The sequence below is a fragment of the Atractosteus spatula genome, chromosome 4 (assembly GCF_055471065.1).
Source record: "Atractosteus spatula isolate fAtrSpa1 chromosome 4, fAtrSpa1.hap1, whole genome shotgun sequence".
Taxonomy (NCBI): domain Eukaryota; kingdom Metazoa; phylum Chordata; class Actinopteri; order Semionotiformes; family Lepisosteidae; genus Atractosteus; species Atractosteus spatula.
In genome coordinates this window covers 43,859,166-43,876,178 of record NC_142709.1, presented here as the reverse complement: position 1 = coordinate 43,876,178, position 17,013 = coordinate 43,859,166, and the positions used below count along the sequence as shown (strand labels likewise).

Here is a 17,013-nt window from a genome sequence, read left to right as displayed (position 1 = left end):
CCAATAATATATTATATAATATATTATGATATTATACTGTACCTCTGAATGCACAAACACCAACCTAATTTTGAAATTGTCAACCAGATCTGTCCTGCACTTCTTCAAAATAAAAAGAATAAAAAATGTATATTTGTTTGTGATCTTTTTTATAATTAGTATTATAGTAAAAATGTTTGCCGTATAGTTTACAGGTGCTTTAGACGAAAAGTCATTAGTGTTTCTTTATTTTGTATTTTTAGGTTTAAAAATAAAGTCCACATCTCCAGTACCTTTAAGCTCTAATCCATCTCCAGCCCTGTGTTCTCTTCCTTATTTAAAGCCCTCTCAACTCTCCTCACATGAGGTGTTATAGAATTGCATGTGAGGAAGTACAGCACCATCTATCTACTGAGAGGGACAATGAGGCCTCTTCTTGTCACTAACATCGTGACTGGCTAAAGATCTGGATGATCCTATTGGCCTCCTACTGGGGTTGCAACATCTGTGAAGCACCAGTGGCAGTAATACTTCCTGACAGCGAGGCCTCCCAGGCCTTATCCCTCTCCTGCAGTGATGTGTGCATGACTGTGACGTTCCCTGCTACCTGCCTGAAGGGGAGCAATTACAGGGACCAAGTCAAGATTCAGTGGAGGAAAGTGTCCAGTCATATGGCTATAAAGTAGAAGATGGCAGGCATCTAAACACTCTGATTATAACCCACACTGCCTCCTACTTCTGGCTCATGAGGAACTATTACATGGTGAAGGATGCATATGTCACTTTAGGTGGACAAAGATAGAAAATCAAGGTCCTTATCACCACCTTAATACAAAAGAGAACTGCAGAATTTTAAAACCTGGAGGTGCCCGGTGATCAAGAGAACTTCCTGCCCAGTGTCTGGCCAAGGGCTGTTGTATACACCCTGATATGTTCTCCTGCTATTAATCCTTAGAAGAGTGCACTGCAGATAAGCACTTTGCCTTCACCATATACTAGGCCTTCTTTGGATACCCTATGATCCCAGCCAGCTTTGAGTTGCTAGGAACAAATCTTGTACCCAATTCTTCTGTATCTCAGATTGGGCCATCTTCAAAACGTTTCCCGTGACTGGAGGTGAGACCCATATCTTTGTGGTGAGGGAGACCTCGATCTACCTGGCTGAGGTGGAGACCCTGGTCAGATACAGCAGCCTCAACTATGGAGTCATCACCAGAATACTCCAGTCAGACAGCTATCTGGATGGTGTTCTTTGAATGCAGCCCTAATCTTCTGGATTAAGGCCACATTTGCACTTTTCACATCCATGCCCAGCAGTCTCTGCCCAAACACTACCATCGCTTTCACGACCAGACCTTCCAGTTCCTAGACTGCAACTCTAAGAAGCACCTGGACATTGAGATCTATTTAATGTGCTTCCTGCCTCCGGAGAGGCACTGTCTGGAGGGCTGCTTTGACTGCCACAAGATTCTAGATACTGAGAACCTGAATGCTGACTGGCATTATGCCAGGATAATTTGCCCTGAAAAGGGGTGTTGCTGGCCAGAGGCCCTGAAAGGCTGATTGGATAGGAAGTCTTCTCTTCAGGTCGCAGTGGGTCTGGGAGATCCAGGGTCAGAAGCAGACTCCAACCAGTTTTTGTGGGATACATTGTGAATTTTATTTTTAATGCTTAGGTTTGTTAATGTGTTTATATGAAAGAGCATTATATGTTGTTTTTGAAACAAAAGCAAAAAAGAAGTATTAAACAACAATTTAATATACACAATTATTAAAATCAAAATAAAACTAAAGAGTAAAAATAACAAATTGGCAGCATAGTTGCACAATTGTTATCATTGCTGCCTCGCAGAACTAGGTCCCCAGGTTTCACTCAATACCTGGGGTGATATCTGTGTGGAGTTTGTACACTCTTGGTTTTCTCAGGGCCATTGGCCCTGGGGTAAGTTTATGTCTATTTGTGTCTGTGTCTGCCCTTCAATAGACTGGGGTCCTGTTTAGGGTATACACTGTCTTGCTCTTGCTGCTGGGTAGGAAAAACTTTGGCTCCTACACAACCCTGAATTGAAAGAAGCAGTTAGAAAATGCATAGATGCATAGATTATTCTGATTGATACATGTTTTACCATTACTGCATACTGGCACTTTGTTTCTTAGTTCTACACAGTATTGGACCATATCAAATTTTACCCCTTCCCTGTCTCCAGCCTCTGTGAGCTCTACACAGTTTCTATTCCCTATGTAATTTCCCCCATTGCTAGTCTTTCGTGATTTCTAGCGATTGTGATTTCTCTTGTGATTTCTAGTCTTCTAGTGATTTCTGTACCATATGCAGCCAGTGTGAGCTCTTCTTTTTCTTCTGATCCTATGACCCACCACATATCTAGCCGTTGTGACATATCCCAATTCAAGTACTTTTGGAAAACAAACAAAACAAAAGATGCTGGATGTAAAGAATTTAGATTCAACTTGTGGTTGAAGAAAACTCTATATACAGTATGTGTATTCTCCCAGTGAAGGAAGAAAACATAAATATACAGAGAGATACCTTTAGTGACCTTAATTATCTATGAAAGAGTAGTGATCCAAAATAACGTAATGTTGCATTAGATTACTATCTGTGCATTTATTGATACAATATGACATTTATGGATACAGTATAACAGACAGCGAACAATTTATGAAAATCCCGGACAGGACTATACTTCTCATATATGAATATTAGTATTCATATTCTCATATATAAATGTAGTATTCATATATTTAAAACTAAAACACAGGGAGGCACACAGCTTTTAAGAGTTGCTATTTTAACCTCCATTTGGCTTTGAAAAAACTCTTGCAATTTCATGTAAAAGTTAACTAATAACATTGTGTGAAAGAACACAGGTTGGTATTTCCAATGGTAAGCTGGTATTCCATTAAATTCCCAGACAGTCTCTTGTCTGTCTGTGTTGATTCAGTTCATCTGTTGGTGTTTCACACGGGCATACACAACCTCTGTGTCCGTTTCTCTACTCTTCTTACAGGTTTTATTGTGTGTGAGTGTCAAGGCTGCATAATTCAACAAATCTTGATTCTGAAAAGAAAATACAGATACATTGTAATTTATCAATGAGTGCAAGACATTTCTAAGTTGTTAGAATATGAAAAAATAATATGAACATTAAGCATTTTTATGACTGAGGAATCTCAAAATTTACATGCATTTCATAGAAGGATTGTCATATTCATGAGAATTAGAAAAATGGTTATTGCTGGAGAAATCCAATCTGTTTGTATGCAAGTGAACACAGTGCAAGACACTGTGGAAGCCTGTTTCCACCAAGGAGTAAAAAAAAAAACACGCTATGGTATCTCGCAATTGCGACTTTGTATCTCAGAATTCCGACTTTAAATCTCAGAATTCCGACTTTATATCTCGCAATTGCGACTTTATTTCTCAGAATTGTGACTTCATATCTCAGAATTGCGACTTAAAACTCAGAATTACGGCTTTATATCTCAGAATTGCTACTTCATATCTTAGAATTGTGTCTTAAAACCTCATAATTACAACTTAAAATCTCAGATTTACGACTTTATATCTCACATTTGCAACTTGAAATGCCCATATTTCATTGTCTGTCCTCTTGTTAATGTAACGGATTCAGGTTCTATGGCTTGTGCCCTCACCGCTCCCACCCTAGTTCATGCCTCACTGCATTGGCTCGAACCCAGGTCTTGCCAGGTGAGCTAAAGAAGATTTTCTTTTCTAAGTTCTGAGATATAAAGTCGCAATTCTGAGTTTTTAAGTCGCAATTCTGAAATATGAAGTCACAATTTTGAGATATAAAGTTGTAATTCTGAGATATGACGTTGCAATTCTGAGTTTTTAAGTCGAAATTCTGAGATATGAAGTCACAATTCTGAGTTTTTAAGTCACAGTTATGAGATACAAAGTCGCAATTGCGAGATACCACAACACATTTTTTTTAAACAAAGCCTAAATACAGGATTAATTCACAATATAGACATGAGCCTGAATTATTATCCAATCATCAGAACTAAGGAATTCAATGTTTCATTGTATGCATATACAGTAAATCATTACTTGAAATTTCATTTTAACTTTTTATTAATTACTTCCTTTGATTTTTTCCCAGTTTCCTTTTAGACAGTTGAATTACTGTAGCTATATACAGTAGTGGATATAACCATAAGAACAAAATACAGTACTGTTAAAGTGATTTTAATATAAAACTTCCCTTCTGTTACTTAAGTTAAATATACACCTTCAGGTTCATTATAAATAATTAACTTCTGGTTTTAACTTTCTTTTGTGAAAAGCATATGAATCATCCTTCACATTCAAACTCAAAGGCTGGAAGATTACCTGACTATTTGTGGAGTCATTGTTTTCATGATTGTGGGAGATTTGTGAATTTTCTGAGAAACAAGCCAGAGAACAGAGAGAACAAATTTCAGTTTTTCTTTACTCAAATCAGTAGTAATAATTCCTCTTCATTAACCTAGTCTAATCCTTCCTTAATAAACTGTGATATGAATGGAAGCAATATGATTGTAAGCTTATTATTGTTAAAGAATTTGTACAAATGCACATTTGAATAGGATTGTAAATGGGAGGAAATATATATAGGATAAAAGATTTATGAAAAGTTCCTAAACATTATATACAGAAAATCAATATTTAAATATAAGTTATGATTATTGATATGTTTATGAATGTTTATGATTGATAAAATAGTATGTCCAGCTTTTCAATATTAATCCAATAACATTTCTCTAATAATACAATGCATTTCCCAGCGCACTTGTGTATTCCAAGGAATTATAATTTTCCATTTTATATTAAAAGATTTCTAGAAGTATAAGTGGCATTTGTTTCTCACTCCAGTTTATCCGGTATTAAAAATTATTATCTACAGTATATGTACATCATGAGTTATGCACACATTTATATCAAGAAAAGTATTTAAAACTTTCTTGTTGATGCTATAGAACTTAAAAAGGATTTAGGATTATTAGTGAACTGTTTGGAACATAGTATTTTGTCAGAACATGTTTATTTTTAAAAGTTTCTAATAGCTTAGTCTGAATCAGACACGGCTTCTGATAGTGAGATGCAGACACAACTCACCTCCACAGTGTAAATTTCTAGTCCATACAAGGACAGCAATCACAATCACACACACAGTGTTTGTTGCTCCCAAGACCAGAACAACAGGATCAAGCTTACTTTTATCTACAATGTAAAAATATCTATCAGTTCTAATACTGTATGGTATTATCACTTTTTAAAATACATTGTTTTTTGACATACTGTATATCTTGCATAACTATAAACTTGCTGAAAATAGTATGCTTGACTTTTTGTCTTGGATAATATTATATGCTGAATCCAGCTATACTGTCTTGATGCTCCCTGTGAATTCAGATATGTTTTTTTACAATGTAATTTCAGAAAAAAAATCTACATCTTGAAATGGGTTCTGGCGGCAAAGGTGCATACTACACTCTACATGTATGGGCAAAGGCTGAAAATATATAAAATAATTTTAAAGATTACTAGTTATAAAACAAGTATATATCTTGCTCCTAGGTTTAGTAGTCTTACGTATATTCAGATACATAACCTTATATTTATAAGTTAAAACACTAAGTGGCTTTCTTTTAAAGCTAGCATTAAAAAAAAACTGCAAATAGTATATTAACATCAAAACTCAACAATAGATTTTTACACATATCAAGAACATTTATAATAATGTATGTTGTACATGGTAGACTTTTTTAAGAATAAGTAAGAATTAGAAATGTATATGTATGCACTTTAAAAAAAAGATGATGTACCCTAACAGGATTGATAGTAACAAATAACTATACTTTGAAAAACAAAACAAATTAAGTTAACAAAACATCTTTGGTGAAAAAAAATACCTGCAATGTCCAGCAGTGATCCATTTCCAAACAGTATCTCCCCACATGTGACTACAGCACAGTAGTACATTCCAGCATCAGAGGGGCTGAGGTTTCTCTTGGGGAGGTTATAGACACAGTTCTGTGTAGGAATCCCAGCCTTAGAGCTTCTCTCACACTGATCACTCTTATTTCCATGGATGTAAATTATTCCTGGAAGGGATTCTCCTGAGCCATGTCTGAACCAATAAACACTGTGCCCTCCGGCACAGATCTCAGTGTGTATTGTACAATGCAGAGTCACATCATCTCCTGTCTGGACTGGAACTGATGCAGGCTTCTGCAAAACACTCCTGTTCCTTGACTCTGATCCTAAATTCACAAAAATGATGTGCTAATAGTGTGAATAAGCTCTGAAGATAGAAAATCAAAAATTGCATTCCAAACCCATGACTGAACACTAAACCAAAGGACATTGTATATTCACAAATAATATGTGTCTCTGTGTATTCTACTCTTCAGAGACACATCATCTTCTGTCTGAACTGGGACAGACACAGTCTGCTCTATAACAGTCCTTCTCATTGACTCCGATCCTGCAGCAATAAAATATATATTTTTACTGTTAAAATAATTTTCATAGTGCCGCAAATATTTTTTTAATTCACAGAAACATTCACATATATCAATATATTAAAATGAACAATTTAAGACCTTTATATACTGTATGTGATGCAGAGTGGCATGGTGGTGGAGTGGTTAGTACTGCTGCTTCTCAGTACTGTTGACCTGGGTTTAATTCCAAACCTGTTATAATATTTGTGCATAGAGTTTGTATGTTCTCCCTGTTTTTGCATGGGTTTCTTCCACATGGCATGGTTCGCTCCCACTGTCCAAAAACATACTGATAGTTTAACTGGCTTCTGGGAAAATTGGCCAAGATGTGACTTTGTGCGTATCTGTGTTTCTGCCCTGTGTCTGCCCTGTGATAGAGTGGCATTCCATCTAGGATATATCCCTCCTTGCATCCTTTGCTTGCCAGGATAGGCTCCAGCTCCACCACAACCCTAAATGGTTATAAAATGGTTATAAGGACATACAGTATATGTGTGATGCATTAAACTCTGCTCTGTATCTTCAATCACTTTTGGACTCAGAGATCAGATAACCTCACTCTAAACTCTAAATTGTCTCCTCAGTCTAAACAGAAGTAAAACCTGTACGCCAAAAGGCCTGGGTTTTTCCTGTGGAAGAATTCTAACTACAGGTACCTACTGTAGGTTTCAAGGAGCTTATGTCATGTTTGTAAAATGCATAGTGCACTTAGCCCTATTACATACTCTGTGTATGTACAAAGATAATGATCTATTCATCTAAAATCAAGTGATCTCAGTTAATTTATTGTAAAATACTTAGTTGGTTTACTGACCTGGACTGAACCCAACAAGAAAGGACCCTAAGTAAGAATAGAGAAGTAGCCCCAACATGTCATATAAGAACACACAATACGACAATTTCTTAATTCTGTGATATGCAAACAATATGTCAAATTAAAAATCTGGCTTATACAATAACTAATTATGATTGTTTATTTCATGGCTTTGTATTTTTTCATATTATTTCATGAGATTTGAAGAAATAGTGCTGAGTTTACTAATTGATGATTTTTTTTTCTTAGGAAAGGTCAAAATGTATATTTATAATAAGAGATCATAACTGACTGTTGAAAGTAAGGAAAGCAACCATAAGCTTTTTAATGGCCAAAGGCATTCTGATGTCCTCTCAGCCCACCCTACCTTTATCAAATTGTAAGTTTCCAATTGTAAATTGCTATAATATAGAGATTTTATAGATATTAATGGTTTATTTATTAATAATAATGCACTATAAACATAGATTTATCAAGTTAATCTTTTATTATATTTAAGCACTTTTGTTTTAAAAAATATATAATGTAAAGTTTCAAATTTTGAAAAGGAATTTGAGCATTATATTTTCTTAGGATCATACTTACATTTAATTTTTTTAATTCATATTAACAGTAAATCTAGAACCAATAGCTCTGTCTTTCTTAGAACAAATAAATGATTTAGTAACAGCTCAATACATATTTGTTAAAAAATGCAAATGAACTGAATATTATACCAAAATGCAACTAGTGTTTTGTGTTGTTGTAGATTTACTCCTAATTCAAACACAAGTAAAATGGATTGAAATGAGACAAGAATGGGGATGTTCATCTACCTGAAGGTATTATCAGTAAATGATTAATGTGTTACTTACCTTTAAGTGACAGAAAGGTTCCTTTTCCAAAGTGGAAAATATTATATGCGAGTATTCCACAGAAATATGTTGCAATATCTGAGCGTTCCATTCTCAGAATTGTAACATTAAAGCTCTGGTCATCCTTTTTTGTCACATGTGTGCTGTTTTTAAACTCTCCGTGAAAAAGTAATTTTTCATAATAAGTTGTAATTACAGTCCTAGGTGTCTCCCCAATGTTGTGTTTCAGCCAAATCCATTGTCTGACTTTCTCAGCTCTAGTGTAGCACTCCAGAGTGACAGAATCCCCGTGCTGCGCTGAGACGGATAGATGAGGCTGAGACACTAGAGGCTCAACTGCCATACCTGCTGCACACAAAAATAAGGTTTTTGAAAATGACAAGATTTCTTTTTTTGGTGGATTCAGAGCATTGAACATACTGTACATTCATAAGTACACCAGTAACGGAAGAAAAGATGACAATGACTTAATAAGGATAAGATAATATACTGTAATACATGTTATATAAAACTAATGTGCTTAAATATATTTAAATAACTTAGTGCATGATTTTATTTAATTTTTCAGGTTCAGCACTATAGAGCATGGGTTTTATTACTGAATAATATATAAGCAAACCAAAAAAATACCTACTTGACTTCCAGAGGAGCCCTAGAGTCACCCAGAGTCTTATCATATCAGCAGCTCCTCTGACCTGATGGCAGCTGTACTGACCACTAGGTCACAGAATCACATGGAAATGAAGGTGCTCACTGTCACACCAGAACACCTGGTACCAATAACACAGGGGGAACACCCACCGCCTTCTTATTGGGTGAATAGAACATAACAAAGTATTCTGTGGTTGAGTGAAAGACCAAACACCCACTGCACTCCTCATGTCAAACTATCTTTACAATGTAGAGTAGCCTGCAGGAAATCATTGCTGAATTGATGTGGAAGCAATGTAAAAATACTATGTATGATTACATTAGAATTTTAAAGAAACCTTGGACTTGAATTGTCAATATTTAGCAACCTTTAGTTGTGCCAATATGAATTTCATATAAAGTTATTAAGTAATTAAAATAGCTGATGCTGTATAGATCATTTTTCCTACATCCATTTCTTTTCCATCCATTTTCATTATTATATAAATGCTACAGATGCAGCCATTCAAAACAAGCGGGCGATACCACTTTATTTTCCGGTGCGCTTGACGCAGTATACCGCAAGTTATGGTATTAATACCGTATATTCTCGCATAGCGCCGCATGATACCGCAAAAAAAATAATAGTATCCTGAATTTCCGCAAGGTGGAGCTAATAAAGCTCAACCTCTCATGTTTGAGCTCTCGCCATCAAAGTCTTTACCGAAGATATTACTAATAGTATTTACAGTATAATGAATGACCTTGGACAAGCTGTAAACTCAAAGTATTGCCCTGGTCCACATTCACCATGCCTTTCACATGCTCATAGAAGATATTGATTTAGGAACATGTATACTGTACTGTATACAGTATGTATATGTATATTTAATGTCTTTACTGTGCCCGTTTAAGTATTGAATATTTATATGGAATTTTACCAATACGTGTGTGAAATCCATAAACGATATTAGTTTTAGAACATAAACATACAGTATGTAAACTGTATATGGCTGGTCTCGGTACTTTAAAGAAAAAATACACACCAGTATTCCATTTCTCCCTAAACATTTTAAGCATCGCAGTCTTTAACTAACGTAAAATAACGTGTATAAAAAGTGGTAGTTTTAAGCTTTTCTGCGAATACGCTCGATACCGGAGTCAACAAGCATACTTTTAGAATTTGATTAATAGGGAATATAATGTGGAATCGCGTATCAAAAGAAATTAATAACGATATAATTTGGTTTCTGTCAAAGCGCAATGAAACCTATAACTTGATTCTTATGGACTCCCGGTCCCGCCAGGGATTAAAAAAAACATGGAATCGCGTATCTAAAGAAATAACAGTATACAGTAACTAGATATAGTATACAGTATACAGTAACAGAAAGCGCTAAATTGCATTTTGAGTGCGGTTTTGGACTTTTTTTAAAATTACAACCCATAAATAAGCTGATACTGTTTAGACTTTTAATTATTTTAAACTATTACATCAGCACAATGTGCTTTTTCACGAAACCTCCTAGAGTAACGAAATGTCTTGTGTTGTACAGCTTTTCAGCTAAATACTGTATATTTATCGCTTACGCCTGACATAAGAGGTGCCCGATAAAAAACGGTTGAACAGCTCTGTTGGAAGTTTCATGAAAAAGGAGGTTTCGTGAAAAAGCTACAGGAGTGCCAATCGTAATTGTTTTTATTTTTAATCGTTCAATGCAGATGGCTGGTGGCATGTTCCATAAGAGTACGATAATTAAAAACCATTAATACTTTCGTTGGAGTTTAAATAAAGTTGATGTTTTATCTAGGGGCTGCTCACCTGCGTCTGAATAGCGGCTTCTAAACTGTGAAAACATGTCTGTCTTTCCGTAGGGGGAAGGGAATCTGATCTGCAAGGCCCTTTGGCTACAAAAGTAAAAAGAAGGCACTCCAATAATCAAAAATGACACAATAAACATAATAACGACCAACCAACAAAAACAACCATATAAACATAATACCAACCAACAACATAGATAACAACCACAATACAAAATCAAATATATCAAACCATTAAAGCAAAACCGTCCTCCAATTATCAACAAATCTCAATATCTTGTACGAATTATTCGTAATACAAACCAAAAATAACCCGCAAACTCTCTCAAATTCCTCCAATTATCATAATCCCCTTATGCAGAACCAAACCCTCCTCCCATCCCAGTTTATCCTCTTTATCATAAACAAAATCCACCTCAATTTTCAACATAAAGCATTACACAAAATCAATACCTCAACACTCCATACTCAACAACGATAAATCACAGACAGCCAGAACATGTAACTCCACATTCACAAATAGACCTCAACATCCCTCCCCTGTTCTCTCTCTCCGCTGGCGTTTGTAATCGTTTTTATTTTTAAATAAATTTTAGCAAAGTCATGTATTTTAAAAATCTAAAGATTTCTATATTTATGTCTTTATTTCGTGGTTTCATTAGTGACAAAGGCTAAACTTTCTTGGAAAAATGTATTTTATGTAAACCATGTTTGCTATTAATTCATTTAGGGCTAGAATATGTTCATTGTCTTCCAATGAAAGAAGGGTTCCTTTCGCCATAGTCGAGTTGACATTAGAAGCTTGCCACGCCCGGACTGTTACACCAACGCATTAGCATGTTAAAGCGATTTCATTGAGGAGCCTAGCTTTCTTAACTAGTAAGTACTGTACTTACTGGGTTTTGGAGGGGGGGAGGTGTCTTTCGCTGGAAATCTCGCCCCCTTCTACTTTGAAAATACCTGTTAAACCAGTTTAATTTGTCACAGCCAGCACTTCCGCAGAGAGGGGGGGTTGTACTTGCAGTGCATCGGTATAGATGGGAAAGCCAGAGCCGACCGGTACGCCGCCCACGTGTTATGCTCTTCGTTAATGTCTAAGCTGGAACACATCATTATATCTCATTTTGTATTTCTTTAAAAAAAAAAAATCGTTTGCCCAGCCTAACAGTATTATTGTTATTGTTTTTATCCCGTAAAGCGCTTTGAAGAGCCACCTTTAAAGGCGCCATATACAATAAAGTTCATTATTATTACTATTGTTAATTTGCTGGACAGAAAGGTGAACATTATTACGCAATAATAAGACAAAGATAGCGATTTACGTTGCATTGTGCATTGTGCTGCTGTAATACAGTTTTAAATAATTAAAAGTCTAAACAGTATCAGCTTTATTTATGGGTTTTAAATAAAGGCGATTTAAACGCGATTTAAATAAATATAAATGTTGATATTTTAACGCATAGGTGACTATTCATTGTTATTAAAATGACTTAAATTCGATCATGTTGTGATATTTAGAAATATAAATTTGTTTGGTGCGAGTGATGTTTTATTTAATCTCTGACCCAGGGAAACGTTTTATTTTTTCAAAGAAATGTTTGTTAAAAAACAAAGTCATGGCTCCAGCTGGATTTAAACACGCAACGTGTGACGTGTGAGTCAGGAACCTAACCCACAGCGTCACCGGAAAGTATTGAAAAGCCTTACAAACATTATCAACAGACATCGTACAGCGTGTACTATTCTTGTGTTGCGGTACATGAATATAATTATATCGTTATTAATTTCTTTAGATACGCGATTCCATATTATATTCCCTTTCAATCAAATTCTAAAAGTATGCTTGTTGACTCCGGTATCACGTTAGTTAAAGACTTCGATGCTTAAAATGTTTAGGGAAAAATGGAATACTGGTGTGTATTTTTTCTTTAAAGTACCGAGACCAGCCATATACTGTATGTTTATGTTCCAAAATTAATATCGTGTATGGCCCTCACACGCGTTACAGTATGCTCCTATTCTTTTTATGCTCAGCTACTAAGATTTCCCTTCAGTGGTAAAATTCCATATAAATATTCAATACTAAAACGGGCACAGTAAAGACATTTAAATCTTTCTACGACCGACCAACGCACCACGAGTGCACCTGTCAGTCAACCAATCACGTACCGCGGTATTTTGCATCATCGCGCGTCATGATGTGCGAGGCCGTAGCCAATTACCTCTGGTACGTGTCTGTGCCACGCACTTTGAATGGCTGCATCTGTAAATATGCATACTTGGAAGAAAATTGGTGGACATTTGAAAGCATCAGTATTGCCTGAAGCCAATTGTTATTGTTATATTTAATAACACTGTCAAATTGCTATTCTTTTGGAAAAATTCAAAATATCATTATATCAAATATCAAATATAATATCAAATATCAAATCTACATTAAAGAACTTGGGGGAGATATTTGATCCAGGCTTTACATTTGACCCACATGTGTAAAATATGTAAAAACATAATTCTTCTACCTTTAGAAATATTGCCAGACTACTTCCTATGTTGTCGCCAACTGCAGCTGAAAAGCTGGTTAGTGTTTATTTTCTCTTTAACTGACTGCTGTAATGCCCTACTCTCTTGGGTATCTACCCTAGGGTATCTACCTCCAAACTGAACAAACCTCAGTATGTCCAGAATGTGGCAGCCAGAATAGAAACCAGGTCTTGTGCAAGTGATCACATTCCTCCTATCCTGGAATCCTTGCACTGGTTTCCTATTAGGTTTCATGTCAATTTCAAAATCCTGATGCTAGATAAGGCTCTACCTGCCTTGGTCCCTCAGTACCTGTCTGACTTACTATTGACCTTCTCCCCAGCTCACAACCCTCATTCATCTAATTCTGGTCTTCTGTTTGTCTCCTGGTCTGTCTATATACTATGCATGATAAGGACTTTTCTTGCTATGTCCCAAAATTCTGGAATTATATTCCTAAAGATATCAGAAAGTCACCTTTCCTGAACCCTTTCAAATCAAGACTTAAACCCTTCTTCTTTAGAATGACTTTGTCTGCCCTTACTGTATTGCAAACGCTAAATGTAATTGTGTAATTCTGCTGGCTCCTCTCAACAGGCATCTGTTTCTTTGTTAAAAAAAAAACATCTGAGATCTTTGAATCTTTGAACCAAACCTCTGAGCTTGATCTTTAAACTTTGAAACCACAGTTGTGGCAGTTAATTTTGGATGAGCCACAGCTGTGGGAACCAGTTAAGAACACACTGAACACTTCTCCAGTGGGACTAACAAGTTGGACTTTAGTTCTGAGTTAGTTGGAGCTGAGAGAGGACATCTGGGACTAGCACTTCTATATGTGAGGCTCAGCTAAGAGAGAGAGCCAGATCGAAGCAGATGTAAGACGCTGCTGGTGCAACTATAGCTAAGAGTGTGTCTACTTGGAGAGAGAGGAAGAAGAAGGATTCGGGGCTGTAACCAATATCACCCCCAAAAGGAGAGAGTTACAGTCCTGGAGGGGATTGTGTAGAGAGAGTTAGGTGTTGCTCTTTTATATTCCAGTCTGGATCCCACAGTTCAAAGCAGTGTTTTTCTTTCTTGCTGTTCAAAGCGGCATTTTTGTTTTTCTTGCTCTTATTCTAGGCCAGGCAGGACCCCGCTGTCACAGGTGTCTCTTTATTCTAGTCCTGTCTGGACCCCACCATCAAAGGCAGCTGTTTTTTCAACTCCAGTATGAATCCCGCTGTGTTTTCTTTTTTTTTAATCTTACCAAGCTTAGTTTACACCAGGGCCTTTGCGCCTTCAAATGGGGCATTGACTTTTACTTTTCCTAGGTTCCAACTTTTAATAATCTCTTCCATATTTTTAAGAGCAGAAAGGTCTTCCCCCTGGACACAGCTATACAATCAGAATAGGGCACCTTTTCTGGTCTCTCCCCAAAAGAGCTGTTAAGTTGAAATTTAAACTGTGGAAATGTGTTTCTACCTCAACTGAGGTGCTTGACATACAGTACCTCTTGTAAAAGATGCTTCTGTGCCAGATCATGATTAGCAGCTTTCAGACATGACTATCCTGCTCACATCACTATTAACTTGTCAGCAAAATGATATGGAGATTGAAGTGTTATATGCATGATTCTTAGGACAACAGGAATAACCCTCTATGTTTTTGAAATCCTTGAGAGATAGAAGACAACTTTACACACTGTGGATCAAATGTGGAGGGTTGCCTGAACCTCCAGTTGATCATGTACATATGTTGCTGTGGTTATTTTGGAAAAGGTTTGACATTATCAATATGACTATATTAAGTTTATATACTGTATTTTATACAAAGCTAGAATGCTTTAATCTTTTCTGTGAATACTTGCTGTTGTTATTGCAGTATAAGGATCTAAATATAATAAATATATATTATAAAGCTTATTTATAATATAGCTTAAAGTATTACTGTATTCCACTTTCTTTGTAAACATCTGCATCAATTTCTTTTACCCGTTCACTCACACATTCATTCCAACAATGTTTTTAAGTAGTGTTTTGGTACAGTGGATTTAGTGCATGTCTATCAAACTGGAGGTCAGTGTTCAATTCCTGGTCAGAACACGTTTTTCTTTTAAGAAATAAAATTAAAATAATAAATATTATTTACACTATATTGACATTTTATTATTTGTACAGTATATCACAACCTGTTCAATAAATACATTGAAAGTATAAATGAGCAAATGTGAATATTGTCAAAGTTGTGGGAGTAAACACAAGTTTAACCAGTTAAATTCAATTCAATTCAAAATACTGCATCCCAATGGGACAATTCAAGACAAGCCTTTACAACAAGCCTTAAAACGAAATAGTATATATTATAATTTTAATCGAGAATAACAAAGAGATATTAAAAGACTACTGAAACGGAACTATAATAATGTTAATTTAACAAATAATAATAAATTAACAATATTAATTTATTAATAATAAATAACAATTTCAAACTGCTTGTATTTTTTCAGGGTCATTTGGCACTGTTTTCATAACCTTCAGAACCTTCGCTGTCTTATTAAAATGCCGCTCCTGTCACCAAATAGCCTTTAAAAAAGCCTTTAAATGAAATCGTATATATATATATTATAATAGTTCAGGTGGGTAGCTGCGTCAGGATGTGTAGTCTGCAAAGGAACAAGTAATAGGTTTATTCCATGCGTAAAAATGAAAAGAGAAAACACAATGTTTAGGCGTTCAGTGTGACCTGAAGAAGGCTTCCCAGCCAAAACGTTGTGGTTTCTCTCTTCTTTTTTCAGCATGGAATAAACCTATTACTTGTTCCTTTATATATAATATTTATAATCTGGAATAACAAAGTTGTATTAAAAAGGGCACTGAAACATGCATTGAAGCATGCAAAAGGGTCTGGGTTTAATCACAGCCAAAATGCAAGATACACTTTTTACCCTTAGTTAAAAGTAGTGCTTTCGGTGTGCTTTCTTTGTGTATTTCCTAATTACAGTGGGGGGAGGGTGTGTGGGGGAAGGTTTAGGCTGCAATTGAACTCGCACTCTCCATTGTTCACACCTGAAGGAGGCTCCACAGCTGAAATTTTGTTTCTGTTCTTCCCTTTTCAGCATGGAATAAATCTTTACTTGTTCTTGTGCAACCTATGCATGCTGATGCTGGTATCTACTTGAACTCTTGGCTCTTGACTGAGAAGGTTTTGGGGCACTTTACAACCACTTTTATTTTCTTTCTGATGCAACTTTGAAGTGCAATGCAAAATTAAACCAATTGTATATATGTATTGTAGCTGGGATGAACTTAATTTCGTACGCGTAGCTACTGCGATTCGGACACGGAACGGTTAAAGATGGCGACAAATCAGGCATCCGGGGGGGGGGGCGTCTTCACGCCTCCATAACTAAAATGCCAAATAGGAGTGGCTTAAGCGACATACACAGTCGTGTAACTGACAGTTTGAGGTAGCCTATCGTGTAAATTTCGCTTTGTTGCTGATAGGTTAAGCTTTCGAAACTCTGCCCCAAAGTCATGTGACTGATTTTTCGCCCTGTTTCGTTGGTAAAACTCAATGATCACAAGCACCACCATGGTAACTGGGATGTGTAGTTTTTAATTCAGTTTGAATTATAACTGTACGTACTGTCTTCATATTTGGCCAGGGCTTTAAAGAGAAGGCGCGCCAAAAAATCTTGGTGCCGTCGTCTCCGCTTTAAAGGTACCCCCGTGCTGGAAGAATTTGACCTCGGAACGTTTGCCCAGCGTACTATAACTTTGTACTGATCAGAGAGGTTAATGAATGAAAGACTGTATTCAATTCCAGTTTTTGCCATTATGAATACCTGGTTATGCCCTTTGTAATGCTCCTGTGGTATTTCAGAAT

The 17,013-nt window shown here is 36.1% G+C and overlaps 1 protein-coding gene across 4 annotated transcripts; it reads right to left on the bottom strand.

The window, feature by feature from the left end:
• Window positions 1-1,614: 1,614 nt before the first annotated feature.
• On the bottom strand, window positions 1,615-8,895 carry LOC148836352 (uncharacterized). Of its 4 annotated transcripts, none has more exons than XM_088914564.1 (6): window positions 8,813-8,889; window positions 8,179-8,523; window positions 5,917-6,267; window positions 5,120-5,224; window positions 4,355-4,407; window positions 2,586-3,058 (listed from the first exon to the last, which is right to left on the bottom strand). In XM_088914564.1, the coding sequence occupies exons 1-6, from the start codon at window positions 8,853-8,855 to the stop codon at window positions 2,939-2,941; spliced, it is 1,017 nt and encodes a 338-aa protein (XP_088770690.1). In that variant the 5' UTR covers window positions 8,856-8,889; the 3' UTR covers window positions 2,586-2,938. The 4 variants fall into 4 exon arrangements, with proteins under 4 accessions (XP_088770692.1, XP_088770691.1, XP_088770690.1 ...); XM_088914563.1 differs by having other exon boundaries at window positions 8,179-8,526; window positions 8,813-8,887; XM_088914566.1 differs by lacking the exon at window positions 5,120-5,224 and having other exon boundaries at window positions 1,615-3,058; window positions 8,813-8,895.
• Between the last annotated feature and the right edge of the window lie 8,118 nt (window positions 8,896-17,013).